The sequence below is a fragment of the Scyliorhinus canicula genome, chromosome 13, assembly GCF_902713615.1.
Source record: "Scyliorhinus canicula chromosome 13, sScyCan1.1, whole genome shotgun sequence".
Taxonomy (NCBI): domain Eukaryota; kingdom Metazoa; phylum Chordata; class Chondrichthyes; order Carcharhiniformes; family Scyliorhinidae; genus Scyliorhinus; species Scyliorhinus canicula.
Genome location: NC_052158.1, coordinates 30,898,941 through 30,925,112, shown reverse-complemented (window position 1 = coordinate 30,925,112; position 26,172 = coordinate 30,898,941). Strand labels below are relative to the sequence as shown.

At 46.7% G+C, this 26,172-nt stretch overlaps 1 protein-coding gene across 6 annotated transcripts in view; it reads right to left on the bottom strand.

The window, feature by feature from the left end:
• Window positions 1-4,917: 4,917 nt before the first annotated feature.
• LOC119976368 (complement C3-like) overlaps window positions 4,918-26,172 on the bottom strand; it is an 80,955-nt gene continuing 59,700 nt past the window's right edge. For 2 of the 6 annotated variants that reach the window (XR_005462914.1, XR_005462915.1), the window contains exons 17-21: window positions 24,866-24,918; window positions 14,366-14,443; window positions 13,148-13,218; window positions 10,437-10,532; window positions 4,918-5,115 (exon numbers count right to left, since the gene is read on the bottom strand). Coding sequence is in view for 2 of the 6 variants with exons in the window: in XM_038816856.1 (XP_038672784.1) it covers window positions 5,111-5,115; window positions 10,437-10,532; window positions 13,148-13,215; window positions 14,362-14,443; window positions 24,866-24,918 (304 nt within the window). In the remaining 4 variants the exon portion in view is untranslated. Of the gene's footprint in view, window positions 5,116-10,436; window positions 10,533-13,147; window positions 13,219-14,361; window positions 14,444-24,865; window positions 24,919-26,172 lie in introns of those variants that run through there. The other 4 variants (XM_038816856.1, XM_038816857.1, XR_005462917.1 and 1 more) reach the window with 3 other exon arrangements.

The window sequence follows — 26,172 nt, the reverse complement described above, 5'->3', positions numbered from 1 at the left end:
CTGAAATCAATTCTTCTAATCCACCAGACTGACCTTTGATTTCGTCGAGACATCTTACCTGATCAAATGCGAGTGATTAGACTGTTAGCAGAATATGAGACAGAGGAAAATCGATATGGCAAGTTTTATCTATTCATATCGTGGGCCCATTTCCTTTTTCCCCTTCCGAGAGCAGTCCAATTCTGATTTCGCAGATGAAAGGCAAGGATCTGGAGAAATCCCGATTTCGGCACCAAATGTTAATTCCTGGTTCTTTGTGGTCAGTCTGGACTCAATAAAATCTGAGATGGATTTGCAGGTATCATATCATTTAATAATAACTAACTTGCAATGCTGACTCAATCCATAGGACCTCAGGACACACACACTGTCTTCTGAGAGCCCAGGATAAAGAGAACCTCAGGACAAAGGAACACTGGAGATATACTTCAAATTACATCAAGATTCGCATACAAACTTCCCATTGGTTATTATACACACCTCCTGACCTGGTGATATATCCTAATTGGCTCACTTATCCTGGGCCTCTTGTTACCCAGCATCCTTTTCACTATTCTCTCTGCGAGGCAAAGCTCCCCTCCCCCTTCCTAGCCATGCTGTGCTCATCCCTTTGTTCTCTGTCTGTGAACACATTACCCTCAGGGTCCTACTGTCCATCATATTTGTTTTTGTTCACTTCCTCAAGCCCCACCTCGACCCATTTGTTTTCATTTCATTTTAACTGTCTTTTACCATTTTCTTTCTTTCTTAATATATGTTTAATTTCCCCCCCCCCCAATCTTATCCACCTTTCCTGCACATTTCTCCTCTTTGCTTCCCCCTTCCCCTCCCCCCACACCTACAGTTCATCCTCTGATGTTAGTTTCCCTACTGTTTGACCTTTCACATCTTTTGTCCTCTATGGGGTCTGCCATTAACACTCTTTCCCCTTGGTATCTGTGGCCATTAGTACCCGGTTTCCCTGGGTTTCTGTGGCTATGACTCATCTTTCATTTTCACTCCACAGTATAAATATTTCCCACTTTCTCTGTCTGTTAGCTTTGACAAAGAGTCATCAGACTCGGAATGTTATCTCTTTTCTCTCCCTGCAGTTGCGGCCAGACTTGCTGAGGTTTTCCAGCATTTTCCCTTTCGTGTTCTAATTGTAGATTTCCTGCCCAGATCTCATTTTGTAGAGTGTGTCCATCCGAGAGGTGTGCAAAATTCTGTTGAAGATCTTCACCTGATCAAAGCTTGATCAGGCAGATCACCACTCCCCTGTCTTACACTTACGTCATCAAATGACTGAATAGTGCAACAAAATATTTTCCTCCTGGTTACAGTGCAGGTCAGAACTGGGTGGATCACCATCTCCAGAGCAGAAATGATCCGGCTGCTGATGACCTTGTTCAAAATGTTGCAGTTTCTCGTTTAGCAGTGATTGTAAATTTCTGTTTTCCTCTCGCTTTTCTTCCCATGTTTCCAGCTGGATTTTGACATTCTGCCGGCCAGAAGCATGCTGACTTCCACCCAGCAATTAATGGCCTATCTAATCCTACCAGGCCGAATACAACTCAGCCAGAAACTCCATAAGTTGAAAAGCATTGGAGCAGAAGTAGGCCATTCGGCCCAATGAGTCTGGTCTGCCATTCAATGAGACCATGATTGATCTAATGATCCTTAAATCTACTTTCCCGCCTTATCCCCATAATCCTCGAGTCCCTTGCTGATTAAAATTCAGTCTATCTCAGCATTGAACATACTAATGTCCCATCCTCGGCAGCAGTCCCTGGTAAAGAATTCCACAGATTCACTGCCCTCAAGGAGAATAAATTCCTTCTCAACCCTGTCTCAAGTGGGTGACTTCTTGCTCAGGGATAATGCCCTCTAGTCCTGGACTGTTCCGCAGGGGGAAACAATCACTCAGCACCAACCCTGTCAAATCCCCATCCTATATGTCTCAATAAGTTTGTCTCTCATTTTTCTAAACTCCAGTGAGGACAGGCCCAATCTATTGAACGTCTCCTTATAAGGAAATCCCTTCATGCTCAGGATCAATCTCGTGAACTTTCTCTGGACTGCCTCCATGCCAATATGTCTTTCCTTAGAAAACTTCCATGAATGTTCTCGGAGGAACTAATGGCCCTTGCCAGTTTGCCCAGAGGCAGTGGTTTGTTCAGACTAAGGAACCTTGGTAAGTTACTGCAGTGCACCTTGTAGATGGTACACACTGCTGCTCCTGTGCATCTGAGATGGAGGGAGTGAATGTTTGTGGATGCGATATCAATAAAGTGGGCTGCTTTGTCCTGGATGATGCTGAGCTTCCTGCATGTTTTTGGAACTGCACGCATCCAGCCAAATGGGCAGCATTCCATCACAATACAATAAAAGCAAAATACTATTGATGCTCGAAGTCAAAAAACTCAACAGGTCTGGCAGAATCTGTGGTGAGGGAAACAGAGTGAATGTTTCAAGTCCGTATGACTATTCTTCCAGCACTTTTTGTTCTTATTCCATCACACTCCTGATTTGTGCCTTGGTGAAGAACAGGCTTTGGAGAGCCTGGAAGAGAGTTACTCACCACAGGATTCCTATCTTCTAGCCTGCTCTCCTCTCATAGCCACAGTATTTATATGGCTAGTCCAGTTCAGTCTTAGTCAACATTAACACCCAGGATATTTATAATAAAGGATTTAGCAATGATAATGCCATTGAATGTCAATGGCCCATAGGTAGGTCTCCAATGTTGGAGATGCCTAGAACTTATGTGGTGTGAATGTTACTTGCCACTTGGCAGCCCAAGCATCGATATTTTCCAGGCATTCATTTAGATACGGACTGCTTCAGTATCTGAGGAATCGCGAATGGTGCCGAACATCCCACATCTGACCTTCTGATGAAATGAAGGTGATTGCTGATGAAGCTAGAAGAGAAACAGGGGGCCTCGCATCCTGCTCTTCAGAGAAGAATCTGGGCTGGAAGATGATTTAGAGGCCTCCAAAAAGAAGAATGTTGGTTCCTCCCAGACATTGAACCACATGGACTGCAATGAGAGCAGTTTCTGCTATTTTGGAGTAAGTTACTTTCCCTCTGTCTTACTGCCGTCTGAGCATCTTCATGGATGAAGAGCCTCCGATGTTTGCCTTAATCATTTCCCAACTGTGGGTGAGAGAAATGAGGAGCAGTTTCATCGCCCGCCAATCTTTGTACTCCCCTTAGTTCCTCAATGCTTTCTGTGGCCAACGGTGTCATGATCAGCTTCCATGTCAAATATTTTATCTTCCTGTGTGTGAAAGACAGCAGGAAGATGTGGTGGTCAACGACTACTGGACTAGCCTTATATACTGTGTCGACAAGAGGGGGTCAAAGATCAGTAATCCTGCAGTGAGTAACTCACCTCCTGTTGCCCCAAAGCCTATTCGCTATCTGCAAGTAACAAGTCAGGAATGTGATTGAATACTCTCCACTTGCCTGGCTGAGTGCTGCTCCAGTAACAGTTGAGTACTCTATTCAATGGATAAAAGTAAATTACTGTGGATGCTGGAATCTGAAACGAAAGAGAAAATGCTGAAAAATCTCAGCAGGTCTGGCAGCAACCGTAGGGAGAGAAAAGAGCTCGCGTTTCGAGTCCGATTACTTTTTGCCAAAGCTAACAGACAGAGAAAATGAGAGATATTTATACTGTGGAGTGAGAATGAAAGATGAGTCATAGCCAGAGAAACCCATGAAAACCGGGTGCTAATGACCACAGAAACCAAAGGCACCCATGGCACCTTCCCATGCCATCGCAGAAGGTGTAACACCTGCCCCTTTACCTCTTCGATGCTTAACATCCCAGGCCCAAAACACTCATTCCAGGTTAAGCAGTGTCTTACTTGCATCTCTTCCAGTTTGACTGACTGCATTCGCTGCTCCCAATGTGGTCTCCTCTATATCGCAGACTGAGTCATCGCTGTGCTGAGCATCTTCGGTCTGTGCGCATTCATGACCCTGACCTTCCTGTTGCCTGTCATTTTAACAAAAGACCCTTCTCCTATGCCCGCATGTCTGTTCTTGGCCTGCTGCAATGTTCCAGTGAAGTTCAACGTAAACTGGAGGAACAACATCTCATCTTCCGGTTAGGCATGCTACAGCCTTCCAGTCTCAACATCGAATTCAACAACTTCAGATGATCAGCTCTACCCCAGCTCGACCGATTTGCTTTCATCCCATTTCATTTGAGCTGTCTTTTACCATTTCTTTCTTTCTTAATATATATTTAATTCTCTCCCCTCCCCCCTCCCCCCCAATCGTATCCACCTTTCTCCTCTTTGCTTCCCCTTCCCCTCCCCCCCACTTCTAGAGTTCATCCTCAGATGTTAGTTTTTCTGCTGTTTAACCTTTCACATCTTTTGTCCTCTGGGGACTGCTATTAGCACTCCTTCCCCTTGGTTTCTGTGACCATTAGCACCCGGTTTCCCTGGGTCTCTGTGGCTATGACTCATCTTTCACAGAATAAATATTTCCCATTTTCTCTGTCTGTTGGCTTTGACAAAGAGTCATCGGAATTTTCCTCTTTTCTCTCCCTACAGATGCTGCCCGACCTGCTGAGATTTTCCAACATTTTCTCTTTCAAGTCCTCTATTCAGTTATGATAGAGACAGAAATTGGGTCATGGAAAGTTTCTACAACGTCAAATTCCTAAGCTTTCAGGAGAAAACTGTTTACCAAAGGGAATGGCGAGAGTTCAGAATTTTCTAATTTTGAGGTGAATGGTATGGGTGTCTTTAAGGGAAACAATGTGAGGAAGCAAAGAAAAGCATAAAGTTCGCTGACATAATGGGAGGTTAGGTTGTGAGGAGGTTTGTGTGAACCACATGTCTACATCCTTTTGGCTGAATGAAATATTTTTGAGCTGTGAATCCCATATAAATAAGAAAATATAAACCGTAGGAAACAAACACTTAACACAGCAGTGTGTATTGCTTTATTTCATTACATCAAAATGTATTACATCTTCTATTTAAATTCAGAAATGTCACTCGCTTCCAAAGGTGCCACGCTTTCCAGGTATCTCAATGAGCAGAATGTGTTTTCTTCCCCCCCCCCAAATTTCCCATCTTCATAATTTCAGGATGCAGTGTCAACAGTATCAACCTGAAATGCAGAATTGAAGGTTTTTATGCTCATCATCTTTGCATGAATCTATGCTTCTGACAATAGTGCTTGGCCTACCAGCATTGTAGAAAAATGTCCATGCTTTGTTCTGAAATGACTTTCAGCGGTGTTTGTGAGAAAGGTACAACATGGACAACATGGAATTCCATGGGGGAGGGGCGGGTGGGGTTATTTTTCAGAAATTTCCCAACCCATTTTCATGGCAGGAGGAATATTCTGTGGCACATGGAGAAATCTTAAAGGAATTACCGCACACAATCTATATGACCAGGTGCCATTTTAACACAAGCCAAACTGAACAAGCTCAGGCACCAGGCCTGTATTAGAACCCACCCAGCATTAATCAATGGAGCCAAATATCCAGACTCTAAAACCTGAGCAACTTTAATTAATGGGTACAGTGAGAAGGTGGAAACTTCTTTAGCATCTCTGTGTTTTAGAACCAACAACATCCATAACTTATTTGGCCTACTGTACTCTTAGCTCCAGGGAGATTGTTTTTCTGCCTGTGTGTGAGAGACAGTGCGCATGCATGTATGACCGTGGCTTTGACTGTGTGTGTATATGCTTGTGAGACCAATGGTGTGAGAGCATGTCTTTGAATGTGTGTCTAGATGATTTTGTTTTTCAGTGAGCTATGAGTATGCATAAATACGTGAATATCACTGTGTGACTGTGCGCAGACATTAATGTTTATCGGTGCAGATACAAATATGTGTGTCTGTGACTAAGCATGTAGATTATGATCATGTAAATGTTCATGTCTGTATGAGTGAGTGCATGATAAGCATGTGTGTGTGAGCATCTGTGAATATGTGTGTGTGTGGCTGTATGTGAGTGAATTTTGTGTGTGAGCATGTCAGTTTGATTATCTTTTTTATTTCTCTGACCCTCCATGCCTCTTTATGAGGTTAATTCTAACAGAACTCATCGGAGTGAAAACCCCAGGGGATTGGGTGGAACACAAGCCTTACAGCTCACTGAATACCTCACCTGGTTCCACCAGTTACCAATGGGCATATTTAGCAGATATTGCTCTCAAACCCCCAGGCGTCTGCTACTTAGGAAAACTTCTGATAACTTTTTAATCCCAGCAATTAATGGTTCCTCCCAACAAGTGGGAAACATGCACTAACTTTCAATAAATATAACATCACTTTCTGTTGCAAAATCGACATTAAAACGTAGAGTATTCGCAATCTTCATTTTTCTGGAAAAACAGAATTGCCTGTATATCACTTCTAATAAAATGTCTCACTCTGGAAGACAAATCATCTGGAAAGGTAGATAAAAGGGGCAGTGAATGATTCTTTCAATGTGCTGTGCTCCTTGGGAGATCAATATATATAGGCTTGCACATAATAATCACATCCATGATTATTGATACAATATATTTCCTTTTAAACTGAACTGGCTGAACTGACCATTCATGAACTTGGGAGTCCTATTTGATCCTCTGCTGAGCTTCAGAGCATGAATCCTTATCAGCATCAATGATCATGTCTGTAGCATGACTCTGAACCTGTTTCAGTCCGTCTGCATTGGAAACGTTCAGCCATACCGAATCACAGAATACTAAAGTGCAGAATGGGCCCTACAGCTCACCATGTCTGCACCAATGCATAAAAGGCCCTGACCTACCGATCAAATCCCATTTGCCAGCATTTGAATCATAGCCTTGAATGTTATGGCATGCCAAGTACTCATCCAGGTACTTTTTAAAGGATGCAAGGCAACCTGCCTCTACCACCCTCCAAGGCATTCACTCTCTGGGTAAAAACATTTTTCCTCAAATCCCTCCTGAACTTCCCACTCCTCACTTTGAACTTGTGTCCCCTCATAACTGATTCTTCAACTGAGGGGAACAGGTGCTCCCTATCCACCTTGTCCATGCCCCTCATAGCCTTGTACACCCCAAACAGACCACTCCACAGTCCTCTCTGCTCCAGAGAAAAGCACCCATGCCTATCCAACCTCTCTTTAGAACTTAAATGTTCCATCCCAGGCAATATCCCCGTGAGTCCTGGGACACAATTCATCTGAGCCTGGAGATTTGTCCACTTTTAAGCCCACCAATACCTTGTCACTCCCTACAACAATTTGCTCAAGAACATCACAATTTCTCTCCCCGAGTTCCATACCTACATCCTTATTCTCTTGGGTGAAGACAGATGTGAAATATTAATTCACCTGTCAATGTCCTCTGGCTCCACCCACAGATTTCTCCCTTGGTCCTTATGGACCCTACTCTTTCCCTAGTTATCCTCTTCCCATTGATATACTTATAGTATATCTTTGGAATTCCCTACTTCTACCAGCCAGAGATTTCTCATGCCTCCTCTTTGCTCTCCTAATTGATATCTTAAGCTCCATCCTGCACTTTCTGTACTCCTCTAATGCTTTGGCAGACTTGCTCCCCTTATATTTGTTAAAAATCTCTTTTCCTTCTCATCGTATCCTGAATGTCTCTGGTCTTCCATGGTTCCCTTGCTTTGTTACATCTTTCTATTGCCCTGGACAGAACACATTTGGCCTATACCCTCCACATTTCATCTTTGAACGACCCCCACTAATCTTCTGTAGGTTTCCCCACAAGTAACTCTTTCTAGTCTACCTTGGCCAGATCCTGCCTTGTTTTGTTAAAATATACTCTCCCCAAATCCAAAATTTTTTTTGCAACTTGTCCACTTCTTTGTCCATTACAAATATAGGGGGTGGTATGGTCGCACAGCGGTTAGCACTGTTGCTTCACAGCACCGGGACCTGAGTTCGATTCCTGACTTGGGTCACTTTCTGTGTGGCGCCTGCACATTCTCCCTGTGTCTGCGTGTTTCCCCTGGGTGTTCTGGTTTCCTCCCACAGTCCAAATATGTGGCGATTAGGCGAATTGGCCATGCTAAATTATCCTTAGTGTCCAATAAAAATGGTTAGTTGGGGTTATGGATGGAGTGGACATGTGGGCTTCGGTAGGGAGCTCTTTCGAAGGGTTGGTGCAGATTCAATTGGCCGAATGGGCTCCTTCTGTGCTATAAATTCTATGATTCTATGGATTCTATGAAATTGAAATTGAGCCATGTTGTGGTCACTATCACTAAAATGCTCCTCCAACAATACGTCAACCATCTGTCCGGTTTCATTCCCCAGAATTAGGTCCAGCTGCATACTCCCTTGTTGGATCCTCTACATATTGAACTAATATGGCTAATATTGAGCTATTGTCACTTTTGACTGAACTATATCTATGACTTTTTTCTTGCTATTTTGCAAAGATGAGGTGATCACAAAAAAACTCGGCTGCCTGTGCCTCAATTAACATAATAGTGAGGAAGGATATTAGCTCCGACAATGGGGAATCTGAATGTGTCGAGCTGAGAAACACCAAGAGGCAAAGAACATCAGTGCTTACAGTATATAGACCCCAAACTGCAGTGGTAATGTTGGGAATGGAATTAAACAGGAAATTAAAGATTTTACTCAACATAGAGATTGGTAAATAAATCAATACTGTAGAGGAGCAATTCCTGGAGTGTATACAGGATGGTTTTCTGGACCAATACATTGAGGAACCAATTGGAGAACAGGCTGTTTAGCGCACTGGGCTAAATCGCTGGCTTTTAAAGCAGACCAAGGCAGGCCAGCAGCATGGTTCGATTCCTGTAACAGCCTCCCCGAACAGGCACCTGAATGAGGTGACTAGGGGCTTTTCACAGTAACTTCATTGAAGCCTACTCGTGACAATAATCGATTTTCATTTAATTTCATTTCAAGTACATAGTTTGATTGGGTCTTCACAAATGAGGATACAAATAAGATACCAAAAATGTTGGGAATGCATGGTTTGTGAGAGGGAGAAACTGAATTAGATAAATATTAGTAAATAAATAGTATTGGGGAAATTGACAGGATTAAAGGCTAATAAAATCCCAGGGATTGGTAATCTACATCCCAGAGTATTTAAGGAAGTGGCTCCAGAAATACTGGATGCTTTGGTGGTCATCTTCCAAAATTCGATAGACTCTGGAACAGTTCCTACAGATTGGAGGGTAGCTAATGTAACCCCACTATTTAAAAAGGGAGGTAGAGAGAAAGCAGGGAATTAATCAGCAGTAAGCCTGACGTCATAAGTGGGGGAAATTCTAGAATCCATTACCACAAATTTTATAACAGAGCACTTAGAAAACAGTGGCAGGATTGGACAGAATCAACATGGATGTATGACAGGGAAATCATGCTTGACAAATGTACTGGAATTTTCAAGTATATAACAAGTAGAGATGATGAGGGGGAGCCAGTTTTGTTCTCCTTATCTGAAGAAGGATGTTCTTGCTCTAGAGGGAGTGCAATGACAATTTTTCAGACTGATTCCTGGGATGGAAGAATGGACATATGAGGAGAGATTGAGTCAGGTAGGATTGTATTCACTGGAGTTCAGAAGAATGAGTGGGTGTCTCACAGAAAGATATAAATTTCTAACAACACTGGCCATGATAGATGCAAGAAGGATGTTCCCAATAGTGGGGTGACCAGAACCAGGGGTCACAGTCTGCAGATACGGGGTAGACCATTGAGGACAGAGATGATGTTTGATGTCTTCACCCAGAGCACGGTGAGCCTGTGGAATTCTCTACCACAGAAAGCAGTTGAGGCACAATCATTGTATATTTTCATGAAGTAGTTAGATACAGAACTTGGAGCGAAGAGTACAAAGAAGATGGGTGGAAAGTGCAATAGGCTACTGAGTTGGATATTCACCCATGATCATAATGAATCGCAGAACTGATTCGAAGGGCCTAATGACCTCCTCCTGCTCCTATTTTCTCTGCTTCTGTGTTTCTAATTCACACACAATCCCATTTACCCATTATCCCTGTGTTCACTGAGCTACATTTTTTTAAAATTATTATTATTTTCAAACCTCTCCATGCCCTCAAACAGCTTTATCTCCTCCATCTTCCTTTAGCCCGACAATCCTCCAAGTATTCTGAATTTCTCCAGCTAGTCTCTTTAAGACCTGGGCACTAACCTCAGAAATTGATTCCTCTGTTGCTCTTGCATTCACACACTCTCTCTCTTCCCTGAAAGTAATCCTTAAAACCTAACACATTGACTAAGTTTTGATCACCGCCCTTAATATCCCCTAATGTGGCCTGGTGTTAAGATTTGATTGCTCACCATCAGCGTCTCAAGGGCAATAAATGCTCGATAAAAAGAAGCGCACTAGCGAAGTGCCTCAGGGATATATTATTGCATCAAAGGCATTATATAAATACATGCTGCTATTGTATTGATTTGGTACTTGCCAACAAGCTCAATAGCCTTCATGATCTCCATTTCCCTTGGTGGTATGGAATAGGGTTCATCCAATATAAGCAACTTAGGTTTTGCAAGACATAGCCCTGAAAAGACATAAAATAGAAAGTTCTAATTTGTTTTATTCATTCATGGGATGTGGGTTCTTGCCTATCCCTAATTGCTTTTGATCTTAATGGCTTCTTCGGACATTTCAATGGGTATTAAAGAGTCAATCACATTGCTGTGGGTCTGGTGTCACATCTCGGCCAGTACAGGTAAGGGCAGCTTGCTTCCTTCCCTGAAGGACATTAGTAAACCAGCTGGGCTTTTATGACAATCAACTATGGTGTCATAGTCATCATTAGACTTTTAATTCCAGCTTTTTATGTAATTCAAATGTCACCATTAGCCGTGGTGGGACTCAAATCATGTACTTCTATCATCGTCCAGTGATAATACCACAATGCCATTGCCTCCCCTATACAGTATTGTAATTGTGTCCATCTGCAATTAAAATTGTGTCCATCTGCAATCTGCAATCTGCTAATCAACATAATGCAACTGCTCTCTTAATTAGATGATGCAGTCGTGACCAGAGCACATGAACCTCCAAAGACCTCGGAGAGTCTCAATGGGTCAAATGGCCCCTTTCTGCACAGTTGGGATTTGATGACCTCTGGCCTTATTTGGAACTCTCGAGCATAAAGAGCACTCATAAATTGAAATTACTGAGTGGAGTAGATTGTGGATAAACAGTATGGATCAAAGATAAAAGAAAATTACTGCGGGTGCTGGAATGTTAAACAAAAACAGGAAATACTGTACAATCTCAGCAGGTCTGACAGCTTCTGTGGAGAGAGAAGGGAACCAGCATTTCAAATCTGGATTATTCTTTGTCAAAGCTAAAGAGGACTGCAAATAGGGTCAGATTTATCCTGTTGATGGGGGGGGGGGGGGGGGGGGGGGGGGGGGCATGGAGCGGTGGGGCTGGTTAGAGGCCCAGCGATAGGTGGAGATTGACAAAGGTGTCGTGGACAGAAAGACAAAGGAAATGTAAATTGGGGTGATCAAGGTTAAGTATGGTGCTGATAGTGTCACATGAAGGGATAGAATATGTTAATAGCAGAACAAAGGTAAGCAGTGCGTCAAAGGGCAACTAGGAAGAGAGAACAGATTGCCCAAGTGGGGTGTGATGTGGAAAGCGGTGGCAATGGGGAGGGGAAAACGGATGGATGGAAGGACTGAAAATAAATTGATAGAAATTAAAATGGGGTGAAGGTGGAAGAGCGACTTCATAGTCGGAAGTTGTTGAACTTGATGTTAAGTCCGGAAGGCTGCAACGAGCCAAATTGGAAGATGAGGTGCTCTTCCTCCAGTTTATGCTGGGCTTCACTTGAACGTTGCAGCAGACCAAGGATGGACATGTGGACATGAGAGTAGGATGGTGAGTTGAAATGGCAAGTGACAGGAAGGTCTGGGACCTGCTTGCAGTCAGGCCGCATGTGTTCTGCATAGTGGTCACCCAGTCTGCGTTTAGCCTCTCCAATGTAGAATACATCACATTGTTAGTAGCAAATGCAATAGACCAGATTGGAGGAGATGCACGTGAGGGACTGCCTCACCTAGAAAGAGTGTTTTGGACCTTGGAGGGTGATCGGGTTGGAGGTACAGGGGCAGTGGCCTAGTGGTATTGTCACCGGACTAGTAATCCAGAGACGCTAGTTCAAATCCCACCACTGCAGGTGTAGAAGTAGAAGTAGAACAGTACAGCACAGAACAGGCCCAGAACAGGTGGTGACATTTGAATTCAATAAAAATTAGGAATTAAAGGTCGCAGGTGTTGGTCTCTACATGACCGTGAAACCATTGTCGATTGTCATAAAGACCCATCTAGTTCAATAATGTCTGCCACCCTTACCTAGTCTGACCAATACGTGACTACACAGTAACGTGGTGACTCTTACCTGCCCCTCAAGGCCAATTAGGGATGGGCAATGAATGCTGGCACAACCTGGACACCCACATCCATGAACGAATAAATAAAAAGTTGTTACACCTTCTGTGATTGCATGGGAAGGTGCTGTGGGAAGAGGGTGAGGCATTGGGGGTGATGGAGGAGTGGACCAGGGTATCCCGCTGGGAACGGTCCCTGCAGAATGCTGACAGGGGGAGTGAGAGGGAGATGGGTTTGGTGGTGATATCATGCTGGAGTTAGCAGAACTGGCGGAAGCTGGTGGAATGAAAAGTGAGGGACCACCCTATCCTGTTTCCGGGAGGGAAGGGAAGGGATGAGACCATAAGTGCAGGAAATGGGTTGGACATGGTTGAGAGTCCTGTCGACCAATACGGATCTGATGACTCGCAGAGTCTGTTGCGGTTGCTGAAAATGTTTTCAATTTCCAGCGGGGATTAACCCGTTTGGTCACTATGAATTTGGTGGCTGATCCTCTGGTCCCACAGAGACAGCAGTACAATGTGTCTGATTCTCAAACAATACAAAGTTGGGCGGTACATGACACAAACTGTCGATCCACTATGACCCGTTCTAACACCAGCCAGGAAAGGTAAAAGCTCAATCAATCAATGGGGAGGGCCTATAAACACAAAGCTCAGTCTTGTGGAGCTCGAGAGATATGACTGTAAATGAGCAGACACTGTCATTCATTGGACAGTACAAGTCACCTCACTAAAACACTCATTAACAAATGAATATTCTCACCATTCTCCCGGGACAAACTAAGAACCCGGATCTCCCAGGCCCTGGGCGGAGGTCTATCAAATGTCAACCTGCAATGACGAACAACAAACAGAGAACATTTAATTATTTAAGTATTCCCTGCCTTAGGTTTTTATTTTTAGACATTACATAGAAGATAGTATATTAACAGCTGCCGGGCCTCAAAACTCTAGTTCCTATTTGAAAGACACCAAAGAAGTGCAATAATAAAAAAACAGAATACTGCAGATGCTGTAAATCTGATATAAAAACAGAAAATGCTGGGGGGAAAAACTCAACGGGTCTGTCAGCACCTGTGATGGAGAAACAAGACTTAACGTTTCCAGCCCATATGCCTGGAATCATAATCTGGAGCTCTGAAGAAGAGTCATATGGAGAAATATGTTTTATTGTGTGTGGTGAGGGGTGAGAGGGGCAGGATGGGTGAAGGCGTGGAGCAGTAGAGCTGGATAGAAGGCCAGTGATAGGTGGAGATTGACAAAGATGCCGTGGACAAAAAGGTAGAGGGAATATAAATGGTGGTGATCATGGTGAGGACGGGTGCCAATGTGGACGGCACGGTAGCACAGTGGTTAGCTATGTTGCTTCACATCGCCAGGATCTCAGGTTCAATTCCCGGCTCAGGTCACTGTCAGTGCGGAGTCTGCACATTCTCCCCGTGTCTGTGTGAATTTCCTCCGGGTGCTCTGGTTTCCTCCCACAAGTCCCGGAAGACGTGTTGTTAGGTAATTTGGACATTCTGAATTATCCCTCTGTGTACCCGAACATGCGCCGGGGTGGGCCGACTGGGGGCTTTTCACAGTAACTTCATTGCAGTGAAAATGTAAGCCAACTTGTGACAATAATGATCATTATTATTGTTTAAGAGATCAGTCATGTGACAATGGCAGAAAAAAGGTAAGCAATGTGTCAAAGGACAATTTGGAACAGGGAACATATTTGCCCTAGTGGGATGGGATGGGGGAGACAATAGTGATGGGAAAATGGATTGATGGAAGAAATGAAACTGCACAGATGCTGCCAGGTCTGCAACACATTCCCCAACACATTCTATAGAAGTGCAAGTCGTAGTTTTGGTCTCTCTACATAGGGTCTCATATACTCACAAAGGATCTGTGAACCAATTTAGGATTGAACATTCCATTTCAGCATTCATAGGCTAATTACAGGAAGAGGACAGAATGCATCTGCTATACCTGAAGGTTTTGTTTCCTGGAACGGTTTTCAACGACCACATAGGGATTCCAGGAGCCGTAGGATTTATCAGATTGTCACGAACTATTTAGTAGAAAGAAACACAAACAATAATGAGGAGTGGGGAGGTTCAGAGAAAATAATACATTTACACAACATGTGATTGGGGTCTGGAAGGTACTTTCTGGAAGTATGGTTGGAGGAAGGTTCAATCAAGGCATTGAAGAGGACACAAGATGATTATTTGAATAGAAACAATGTGCAGGGGCATGGTGGGAAGGGGCCTGGGAGGCAGGAGGATGGCACTAAGTCCTGCTGTACATTGGGAGAGCCGGTGCAGACATGGTGGGCACATCATTGCAGGCCATCTCCGGTGCCATTAAATAAAAAACTCTGTGATTCTGTGACACAGAATTTCAACATGGATGCCCTTGATCATGGGTCACACTAGGCCCCAAACGGCATTTTGCACCATTTGATACTGTTAGCCTTTAAGGTGCAGTCAGATCTTCTGCTGACTATCTCAAGCGAATTCCCAGAAGCAAATCCAACACATGATTTAAAGTCAACGCAAGATGCTTATTGAAAAACAAAGGCACTGAATCATTTGCTGATTTCTTTTCTTTTCCCAGCCAGTTTTCTGAGCAATTTGACTATCATCCTAACATTTTAGAAAATGTCTCCTGGTGCCTTGCATCTTAGAAAACAACGACAATTTGAAGAGCCTTCACTAATCAGCTGCCATAGTCCCAGAGAGGAAGAGCTGACTGGTGGCGATTAAACCTGAGCGTCACCGCATCTCAGATGAGGGGCAGGTGAGAAGGTGGGTCTCCATGAATAACTTCAGCCGGTATAGGAATTAAACCGTCGCTGTTGGCCTCGCTCTGCATCACGAACCAACTGTTCAGCAAACTGAACTAAAGTGCAACCCCCTAATCAGTGCAGGGTTGACCTGGAACATAGAACATAGAACATAGAACTGTACAAGATGACTATCTCGGATTAAGCTGCATCTTTCCAAATGCTCATTAATCCTATCCCTCAGGACCTGTTCCATTAACTTATCTACCACCAAAGTAAGACTAACCAGCTATAATTAGTAGAGTCATTCCTATTCCCTTTCTTGAACAGAAGAACCATGGTCAGTTTCTAGGAGGTGTCTAACTCAGGCACCTGAATCTTGAACCCGTTAACAAATTGAGGTAAACCATGTTCACACGCGTTACTCAACTTCATAGTTTCAATTCACTGATATTTTTGTGATGGTTCAGTCGATTCCAGCTGAATTGTGATGATGTAGAGAGGGTAAACTGCTCAACTGCTCTCCACTGCTGTTTTCAGCCTTCACCAGTAAGTGTTAAGCAGCAGAAAAAGGAAAATAAAGCAGGATAATCCCTAGAGGTTTACATATTCCCACGATTCAAAATAAATTCTTCCAGGCATCTCAATGAAAGAATAAGGTGCTGTTATGTAGCTTTGAATGCCAGCTTTGAACTTCTCTGGACCCCCCTCCAAGGCCGGAACATCCTTCCTTAGATTCCAAATGGAATCTGACCAGAGCCTCATATAGCCCCAGTAGTACATCTCTGTTCTCGTATTCTCGCCCTCTCAAAATAAATGCTAATATTGCATTTGCCTTCCTAACTGCCAACTGAGCCTGCACGGTAACCTTAAGAAAATTCTGAATGAGGACTCCTAAGCCCATTTGCAAAGCTCAAAATGCACAACCTCACACATTTGCACATTGTATTCCATTTGCCACTTGTTTGCCCACTCTCCTAGCCTGCTCAAGTCCTTTGCCAGCAACTCTACTTCCTCAACACTGTCTGTCCCTCTACATATATTTGTACCACCTGCAAACGTAGCAAAAATGACCTCAGTTCCTTCTTACAGTTAGTTAATGTATATCGTGACTAGTTGTGGTCCTAGCACTAACCCCTGTGGAACAGCACTAGTCACCAGCTGCCATCCTGAAAAATATCCCTTTATCCCCGCTCTCTGCCTTCTGCTAGCCAGCCAATCCTCCATCCTTGCCAGTATCTTGCCCCTAATACCACGGTGTCTCATCTTATTTAGCAACCTCCTCAATGCACTTTGTCAAAAGCCTTCTGGAAGGCCACCAGACAATAAGGGGTGGGGCCACCGAATTTCAGAAGGGGGCTTCAGTCGGAAGCGGGAAACGGGCCTTAAGTGGTGAATAATTGGCTACTTGGGCATTGTAACTGGGGTAAGGGCAGGCTACCCACCCGAGGTCTTGCCTGCCCCAGAGTAAACTGTGTGGTCAGGGCAGGCAATAACGTGGAGGGAATCCCTCCCCTTCAATTTCACTCTTCATCACCCACCCCTCTCCAAACTTCACCAGTGGGGAGCATAAAATTAGGTGGATAGCGTAAAGACAGCCCTTCCAGTCAGCACCAGATCTTCCCGATATATGAATTTAGATTTGCCCTTCAGTAATTTAGGCCCATAACAAGGAGGATCTATGTATGAAATTCCATACCTCTGGAATTTCTGACCAGCAAAATTAATGGTTGGAATTTCAGATTGGACAAATCGTACATCAGCTTGTGTAATGCTAACAAGTGCATCATGCATCAAAGTCAAAAGTGTAAACTGTCTTTAATTTATTTAGCTGCTGAATAGAATTCTCCAGTGGCTGCAACAGTCAGAATCTAATGCATAAATTTGGCCTGGAAACATCACCATCCAGTTGAAAATGGTAGGAGGCAGATGAAGTTCAATGTGGAAAAGGGTAAGATGACGTATTTTGATAGAAGAACATGGACAGGCAATATAAAATATGGAGCAAAATGTTTAAAGGTGTGCAGGAGCAGAGGGACCTGGGTGCATAGGTGCATAGATCATTGAGGTTGGCAGGACAGGTGAAGAGAGCAGTTAAAAAAGTAGACAGCGTCCTGGGTTTTATTAATAGGGTCATAGAGTATAAGAGCAAGGAGGTTCTGCTGAATTTATACAAGCCATAACTTAGATCTCGACTGGAGTATTGTGTATAGTTTTGGGTGCCACACTGCAGGAAGGATGTGAACGTATTGGACAAAATGCAGAAGAGATTTCCATGAATGGTTGCAGGGATGAGAAACTTCAGTTATGAGGATATGTTGGAGAGGCTGGGACTTTCTCCTTTTAGAGGAGAAGGCTGAGAGGAGATTGATAGAGGTGTTCAAAAGCATGAGGAGACTGGACAGGGTAAATAGGGAGAAACTGTTCTTGTTCGCAATACAATCAAGAATGAGAGGGCACAGATTTAAAGTGTTTTGCAAAAGAAGCAATTGCGATGTGAGAAAAAACTTCATCACACAGCAAGTGGTTGGGGTCTGGAATGCACTGCCTGCCTGGAAGTGTGGTGGAAGCAGGTTCAATCGAGGCATTCAAGAGGGCATTAGATTATTACTTGAATTGAAACAATGTGCAGGGGCACCGGTAAAAGGCAAGGGAATGGCACTAAGTCATGATGCTGGTTTGGAGAGCTGGTGCAGACACGATGGGCCAGATGGCCTCCTTCTGCACCGTAACAACTCTGTGATTCTGCAAATGTCCAAAGTCACTATTGGCATTTTATATCACACACTATCCTGCCCATTATATCAGGCCAGTCAGAACACAACCAGAAACTGAGGTGCAATTTTAATAAGGCCAAAGTGTGCAATACTTGCCTTCATTAGCTGAGGCATAGAATATAAGAACAGAAGGCTGATGGAGCTGTATAAAATGCTTGCTCAGCCACAGCTAGAGTACTGTGTGCAGTTCTGGTCGCCACACTATAGGAAGGATGTGATTGGCCTAGAGAAGGTGCGGAGGAGATTCACTAGGATGTTGCCTGGGCTGGAACATTTCAGCTATGAAGACAGACTGGATAAGCTGGGGTTGTTTTCGATGGAGCAGAGAAGGCTGAGGGGGGACCTGATTGAGGTGTACAAAATTCTGAAAGGCATAGGTAGGGTAGATAGGAAAAAAACTTTTCCTCTTAGTGGAGAGTTCAATAGCCAAGGGTTATAGATTTAGCGTAACGAGCAGGAGATTTCGAGGGGAGTTGAGGAGAAAAACTGTTTCACCCAGAGGGTGGTGGGAACCTGGAACTCACTGCCTGAAAGGGTGGGAGAGGCAGGAACCCTCACAACATTTAAGAAGCTTTAAGATGAGCACTTGAAATGCCACAGCAAACATGGCTATGGACCAAGTGCTGGAAAATGGGGTGAGAGTATATAGAGGCCGAATGGCCGGTGCAGATAGGATGGGCCGATGGGCCTCTTTCTGTGCTGTAAAACTCTATGACGCTATGATTGCAGGAGAGCTGGTGACTGCTGGCAGCGTCAATTGACACAAAAGTTTGATCTGGTTGCTACACTCCTAGATTCTCCAGACAAAGACAGATTCCTGGCATGACAACAAGTGACTGAAATCCTGGATTTGTCATGCACTGGCAGGAAGTTCTGAACTTGCTTCCCCTGCGTTGGTGCCGCCTCATGACACCGGCATCAAATGTCATTGGAAGTGTCATGCGGCTGGTCTCCGAACAATCTCAAAACAATTATCACGAAAAGCAAAGCTCACTTCAGATAAATGTAGCTTCTCCTTAGCCAGCATTCTTCAAAGATGGAAAGAACTGCTCTGACCAGGGTCATTGCCCTCGCTCCCAACACTCAAGCCAGGTCCCAGAAGGAGCTGAAGCTGGAGCTTCCTCCATAGACTTGCCACTGGTAGGCAACGTGGCTTGTGCAAGACTGTGGCTCAAGCCTTTCCACAGTCATTTAATGCCTCAAAAATATTTTGTTTATGCAGAGCAAAGGCTGCATCGCGACCATTACAGATGCAGGAATGACATTCCCGATGGTGGGAAAGTCCAGACCAAGGGGTCACAGTCTCCAGATTTGGCGTAGACCATTGACAACTGAGATGAAGAGAAATGCTTTCACCCAGTGGGTGGTGAACCTGTGGAATTCTCTTTCTCCTTTCAGTGAGCAGATTCTCCGTCCCGGAGACCAAGTGTTGAGGCTGGCGCAGGATTGGTTGATTTCCATGACAGCAAAACTGGCGCTGCACTTGAACCAATTCAGTGCCCGTTAAGGGGCTAGCACCGGCACAACATGGCACAGAATCGAGTCCCATGAGAAAGTATGCCGGATTTACCATTGACACTCAGGAAGCTGACCAGCTGCAGCCCCATATATACACCACTCCCCACACATACCATTACAGCCAACCATTCCACCAAGGTGGCAGCAAGACACGTAGCACCAATGTTCACAGGCTCGAGCCCCTCCTGGAAGCCGTGGAGGGTAGTAGCTGGGCGACCCTGTACCCTGGCCTGGGAAGGAGGCTACCAGCTGCCGCCGTTCGCTGTGCCTGGGCGCAAGTGGCTGAAGCGGTGAGCGCCGTCATCAACACCATCCAGACTGGCCGGCAGTGCCATAAGAAATGGCATAGCCTCTTCAGGGCAGCTAGGATGAGTCGGCAACACTGTGCCCCAGATCCTAACCCCTGCCCCACACACTCTAACCTCCCCCTGCCCCACCCCCCGTACATGGAAGGCGGTCATCGCCCCACCCCGCAGCATGTGTCAGCACCCATACCGGCCGCCATGGCTGGGTGCCCGAGCCACTTGAGGCCACCTGCCCACCCCCTGTGCTGCATGCGTCGGTTCTAACACTGTCATTTTCTTTTTCCTCCCTTCAGGAGAAGGCCGCCCATAACCACAGGGAGGGGAGTGGAACCGCCAGACCTGCAGCCCCTCACCGGAGCTGAGCAGAGGGCTCTGGATGTGATTGATGGAGATCGGCCGGGGGCAAGGAAATGAGACCCTGCTGAGTTACGGTTTCCCATGACATGTGTATCGCCCAGACGGCTTTTGTAGTTCTGGAATGGGCAGTCCCATCGATTATGCAGATCAGTCACAGGGACTACATGAGCGGCAGTCAGTGAATATCCAGAACCTGCAGGCACAGTGTGAGGAGTGCAAATGCGTGCAGGAGCAGGAGGTAGTGACGACCATGCGTGCCACGCTGGCCAACATCGCTTGGTAGCTTCGCCAGTGGAGGCATTGGGGGCGAGAGTTTTGGTTAGTGATCAGCATGTCCAACGGCATTCTGTGCAGGCGGTGGCTAAGGCCCAAGAGAGGGCTGCCCTCTCACAGGCAGCCATGTGCCAGAGTCACCTAGAAATTGCAGCGGGGCTACTGAGCATAGCCCACTCACAGCAGGCCATGGCTCGGAACGTCGGCAGCATTGCCCAGCTGGTGGCTGATGTGGCGCAGACGCAGTTGGAGATGGACCAGACCCAGATAGATGGCACAGTCACTGACTGATGTGACATGGAGCCAGAAGGTGGTGGCACAGTCAATGGGTGATGTGGCACAGTCCAAGACGGAGGTGGTCCACGCCTTGTGCTCGCGAGCATGCAGATCCTGGTTGAGACTAGTGCAGGCCTCGGACTGGCAGCACCAGCTGGCGGGGGAGTCTCAGGGTATAGCTCAGCACACACCTCCATCCCAAGGATTAGGCCGGGGGCTACTGGGCAACCCGAGGGAGATGACGGGGCCCGTGCCGGTGACTCCCGCAAGGAAGGTGCTGGAACAGGGCAGCACATCAAACCGCCGCACCCCACAACCCTGTTCTGCTCACTGCCCACCAGATGTGCCAGGATGGTGAGTCGGCACAGGTGCAGGGCATAGTTTTGTTGTAGAGGCCAGGGCACCCATCTGTAAATATTTGTGCACATTAAACACGTGTAAACACTGTTGCAACCTGCCTCAGTGCTCTGTCAGATGGGTGTGAGGGGTGGGCTGGTCTGGGCTGGACAAAGAGTGCGTCGTGGAATGGGCAGATGTTGTAGGTGGCCTATGCTCCCCACACTCCCCCGTTGACCATCACCCCAGGGTGATGGGACCGTGTGATGGAACGGCCAGCTCACATGCAGGGATCGCTCAGGTGGAAAGTGGACTGTGGGCAGGAGTTGACACACGATGCGGAGCACCGGAGCTCATTGCAGAGCAAGTTGTGATCATCCTCTATCTTATGGATCAGACCCTGTGCTACTGCCAACCCAGGACTCACACCTCCCAGTGCGGCAGGTGTAAATTACCAAAGGGCGTTGCAGGCGGTGGGGTGGCCAATGGCGGGTGAATGTGAGGGTGGGATGTGGTGTCCCTGACCCTGGCCAGTTTCTGCGCCACCCCCCCCCCCCTCCCCCCCCCCCCCCCCCCCCCCCCCCCCCCCCCCCGCCCTCACACACACACACACAGTCGGTGAACGTGGAGAGAGCAGAGCGACGGTGGCCCTGGTGCACACGTCGTGTGGCCTCCCTTGCCTGCCTGAGCCCCATGTCCTGCCCATCCTCGCCCTCCCCACATCGTCCTCGTCAGACGACTGGTCTTCATCCTCCTGCTCCAGCACATCGCCCCTCTGCGGCATGATGTTGTGGAGGACGCAGCAGGCCGCCACAATGCGGGCAACCCTTTCAGTGACATACTGGAGGGGTCCGCCAGAGCGGTCCATGCAGCTTCAGGAGGCCGAAGCACCGCTCGATCACACCCTTGTTCGCAGCATGGCCGTCACTGTAGCAGGTCAGTGTCAGTCTGTCATCAGCTACAACTGCAGCAAATAACCTCTGTCACTCAGGAACCAACCCCCCAGCCAGGGGCTGCCTTGAACATGCCAGGAATTGTCGAGTGTGCCAGGATGAAGGCGCCGTGCACACTGCCTGGGTATCGGCTGCAGACCTGCATGATGTGTATCTGTTGGTCAATATCAGCTGCACTTTCATTGAGTGGAACCCCTTTTGGTTTGTGTGAGCAGGCTGTCATCTGCAGGCGCATGCATCCCGTCGATCACCCCTTGGATTTGGGGCATCCCGTCAATGTCGGCAAACCCACTGCCCAGGTATCCAGGTGGGCTCAGTCCACATTGTATTGTGCCAACTGGGCACATAGAGCCTCCGTGATGGCACGGATGCACCTGTACACCAAGGTCTGTGAGATCCTGGACAGGCCCCCACTCAGCTCCTGGAAGGATGCTGTCTCCATGCTTAGCCGGAGTCCCACATGGTGCCAGGTGCACCATGATCTGGCAGGTATGTTGCACTGTCTCCATGCTTAGCCGGAGTCCCACATGGTGCCAGGTGCACCATGATCTGGCAGGTATGTTGCACTGTCTCCATGCTTAGCCGGAGTCCTCAATGGCATGCCTGGTCTTGAAGGCCCTCGAATGATAAGTACTGCCGGTGCACACGAGGCCTCATGCGGCGTCTCCTTTGCACCTCCTCCTCCTCCCTGGCCTGTTGGGTAGCCAGCTCTCCTTCCTGGGAGGCAGCCTGCTGATCCCCAGTGGCAGACTCCGCTACTGAAGCTTCTTCCTTCTCGAGCAGCGCCAGCTCGTACAGCCGCAGGGAATCCCCAGGACTGCGGCGACAAGTAGGAAGGCCACTATTGCCGGTTGAATTCCAATATCCATTATCTGCAAGGGGTGAAAGCCCGATGTATTAGCATAGTACGTACTCCCGTACCCAACCAGGTCTAACGGGCCATACGGTGTCTCGGGTTGGCAATGCGGGCTCTGCCTCCCACATGCCCCCCCCCCCCCATCTGACACCCCTGGTTCTCAGTGCCCAGCACCTGTCCCTGCTGCCAGGGTTGCCATTGGTTGGCACTGCCCTTGCCTGCAGTATGCTCCACGGCCACCATCCGGCATCCCCATAGGGGTAACAGTGGCCGTAGCCCTAGGTGGGCCGCCTGATGCCCCGCCGGCAGGTGGGGTGTGTGGATGGGGCCACCCATACGGCCAATGTCACTCCGCAGAACCAGGGGCCAAGGTGAGTGGTCAGTGGGGTGTCCAGCAAAATGGGTGCCTTTCAGGTCATGGTAATGGTGGTCCGTGTCTATGCAACACACCAGCTCCATGGGAGCCCCACGGTCTGATCTCCCGTCACCATCCTGCTCCTACCCCCTCCCTCCCCAACAACCCCCCCCCCCCCTTCCAGGTCCCCACTTCCACCCCAGCCAGTGTCAGGACTGACAGTCCACGGTCACGCGTCACTGTGTCCTACCTCCTCTCTCTCCCCCTCATCACCTCTGCCACTGATTTCACTGTTATTAAAGGGAACCGTGGCATTGGGAACTCAGCTGAGAATCGCGCAGGCCCAGGGAATACGGGGTAGGACCAGCTAATGATATGCAAATGTTGTTTAATATACGTACGTTCCGGAATGCATTGATGCTGCTGTCAAGGTGATGGAGAATTGCGATTGGATGCCAATTGGCACCTGCCATGATTGCGACATCAGAACAGAGTCTCCGCCCAATTGAGTTTCCCAATTTCGACGTTGGCGGACGGAGCACCCCGTCCAGTTTGTTTTCAAGAAGGAGTTAGATATTTCTCTTGGTGTGAAAGGGATCAAAGGATATATGGGGAAGGTGGGGAACAGGCTATTGTTGGATGATGAGCTATGATTTTGACGAATGGTGAAGATCCTGATGGCCAACTCCTGCTCCTATTTATCTGTTAATCGGGTTTCTTCAAAACTCCACCAAAGCCAGAGACAAAGTGAGTGATTTTTTGCACATTTACAAGCGTGCAGGAAAAGGGCAGTCGAGGGTAGGTCATCCATGTTGGTTGCATCCAACGTTTGAGAAATTAACAATTGGGTGATGTAATCAGGGCTGCAGATTCGCTATGGCCTGTTGTACATGGGGCAATGCAGATGAAAACTCACCCCAACACATCAGGAGAACCTTGGGGAACAAAACTTTCTCTTAAAAATAGTTATTTTATGCCAACGCAGATAAGTAGATGTTCTCATTATTTTATACTCTTTTCAATTAAAGGAAAAATTAAGAAAGTAAACAAAAGTGGCAGGGGACTGCAAATAAGACAAAATGTCAAAGGACACTTAACTAACTAAATTAAAATATAATTACCGGGCACCCTCACGGTGTCCACCAAGCAGGAAAGGCTTGAAGCATACTAGTGAACACCTCATCCGGCCTCTCCAGGGCCATTCAGCTACAAACTTAGCCACTATAGAGGAGCAAACAGGTTGGTCAGACGACTCCCTCGACTGGCTGGACCTGTTGATGGCCATCTTTGCCAGTCCCAGGTACAGAATTCGGAGGTGGTCCTCCTCCATTCCTGCAGGCCCTGCCCCACCCTTCTCCACTTCGACACCGCGTGACTGAAGATTCACAATTTGAGGCTGAATGCAACCAGAAATTGCAGAAAATGCAGCCCTTTCAAAGAGCTAAAACAAAAGCGGTTGCAATCTCAGGCAATCTACATTGATATAAAACATGGATTCCCCATAGTTGCAGAAATGGCGTGTGGGCTGGGAGTCTGTGAACCACCTTGACTGACAACTGCACCACACTCCTGCATGGAACATCATCCACGCCAGGTCCCCGATGGAAAATGTGAGGATTCCCATATACAGCCCTCTCATTATTTTGTATGCATACAGGACTCATGAGTAAAACGCGGAGGGCAATTTGAATTCGCTCACCATCCTCTGCAGATTTATAAAGAGCCTCCATTGAACTGTGTGACTGAATTAACCTGCGGGAGAGAAAGCGAAGAGAAGATGTAATCAATTATATATTCGCTTTGCTTGACTTTTCAGTTTGACATGTTACATGCTAGTGCAGAAATAAAAAAACAGAATAATCCTCAGTCAGGTTGGCTGGCATATTGGTTTGACGCATTGAGTGGGTAAATATTCAACAATAGCTCGGGCCTAACTTTAAGCTGAATCGGTAAGTGCTGCCGAAAGGCTGGAAGGGTGACATGGATTCTATCGTGATAGTTTACAGCATCATCTGTCCCTTTCGTCAAGGTGACGCAGAAGAACAGAAGAATCAGTGACCGCTGAAGGACGTTGACCTTCAAATAACTGGACATCTCCACAAATTGAGCAGACAACCAGTCTTTAATCCAGAGGATTGTTACAGCTGGAGAACAGTCACCACAACCTCAGGGCACTGCTGCAGGGTATTCTCATAGAGGTGTCCATCGCACAACCATCTCAAGCTGCCTCAATGTTTATTTTAATTCATTTATGGGATCTAGGCGTCGCTGGTTAGGCTAGCATTTATTCCCCATTCTTAGTTGCCCTTCAGAAGGTGCTGGTGAGCTGCTTTCTTGAACCGCTGCAGTCCTCGAGGTGTAGGTACACCCACTGTGCTGTCAGGGACAGAGTTCCAGGATTTTTTTTCCAGCAACAGTGAAGGAACGGCGATAAATTTCCAAGTCAGGGTGGTGAGTGACTTGGAGGGGAACCTCCAGGTGATGGGGTTCCTGGGTATCTGCTGTCCTCGTCCTTCTAGATTATAGTGGTTGTGTGTTTGGAAGCTGCTGCCTAAGGAGCCTTGATGAGTTACTGCAGTGCATCTGACAGAGGTACACAAGGCTGCCACTGTTCGTTGCGGTGGAGGGTTTGAATGTTTGTGCAAGGAGGAGCAATCAAGTGGGTCGATTTGTCCTGGATGGTGTTGAGCTTCTTGAGTGTTGTTGGAGCTGCACTCAATTAGGCAGTTAGAGAGTATTCCATCACACTCCTGACTTGTGCATTATAGAAGGTGGATAGGCTTTGGGGGGACAGGAGGTGAGCTACTCTACAGTAGAATTATTATAGTCCCTCTGTCGTTAAAAGGATAATTTTAAGGGCTGCAATGGAAGAGCAGAGTCGGATGACAAATTCGAAAGCTTTCAAAGAGACAACAGGTACACGAGGGGGTGAATGGCCTTTCTTCTGCACGGTATCATTCTTTATCATAGATTTGTAGAGTTCCACCACACAGAAAGAGGCCGTTC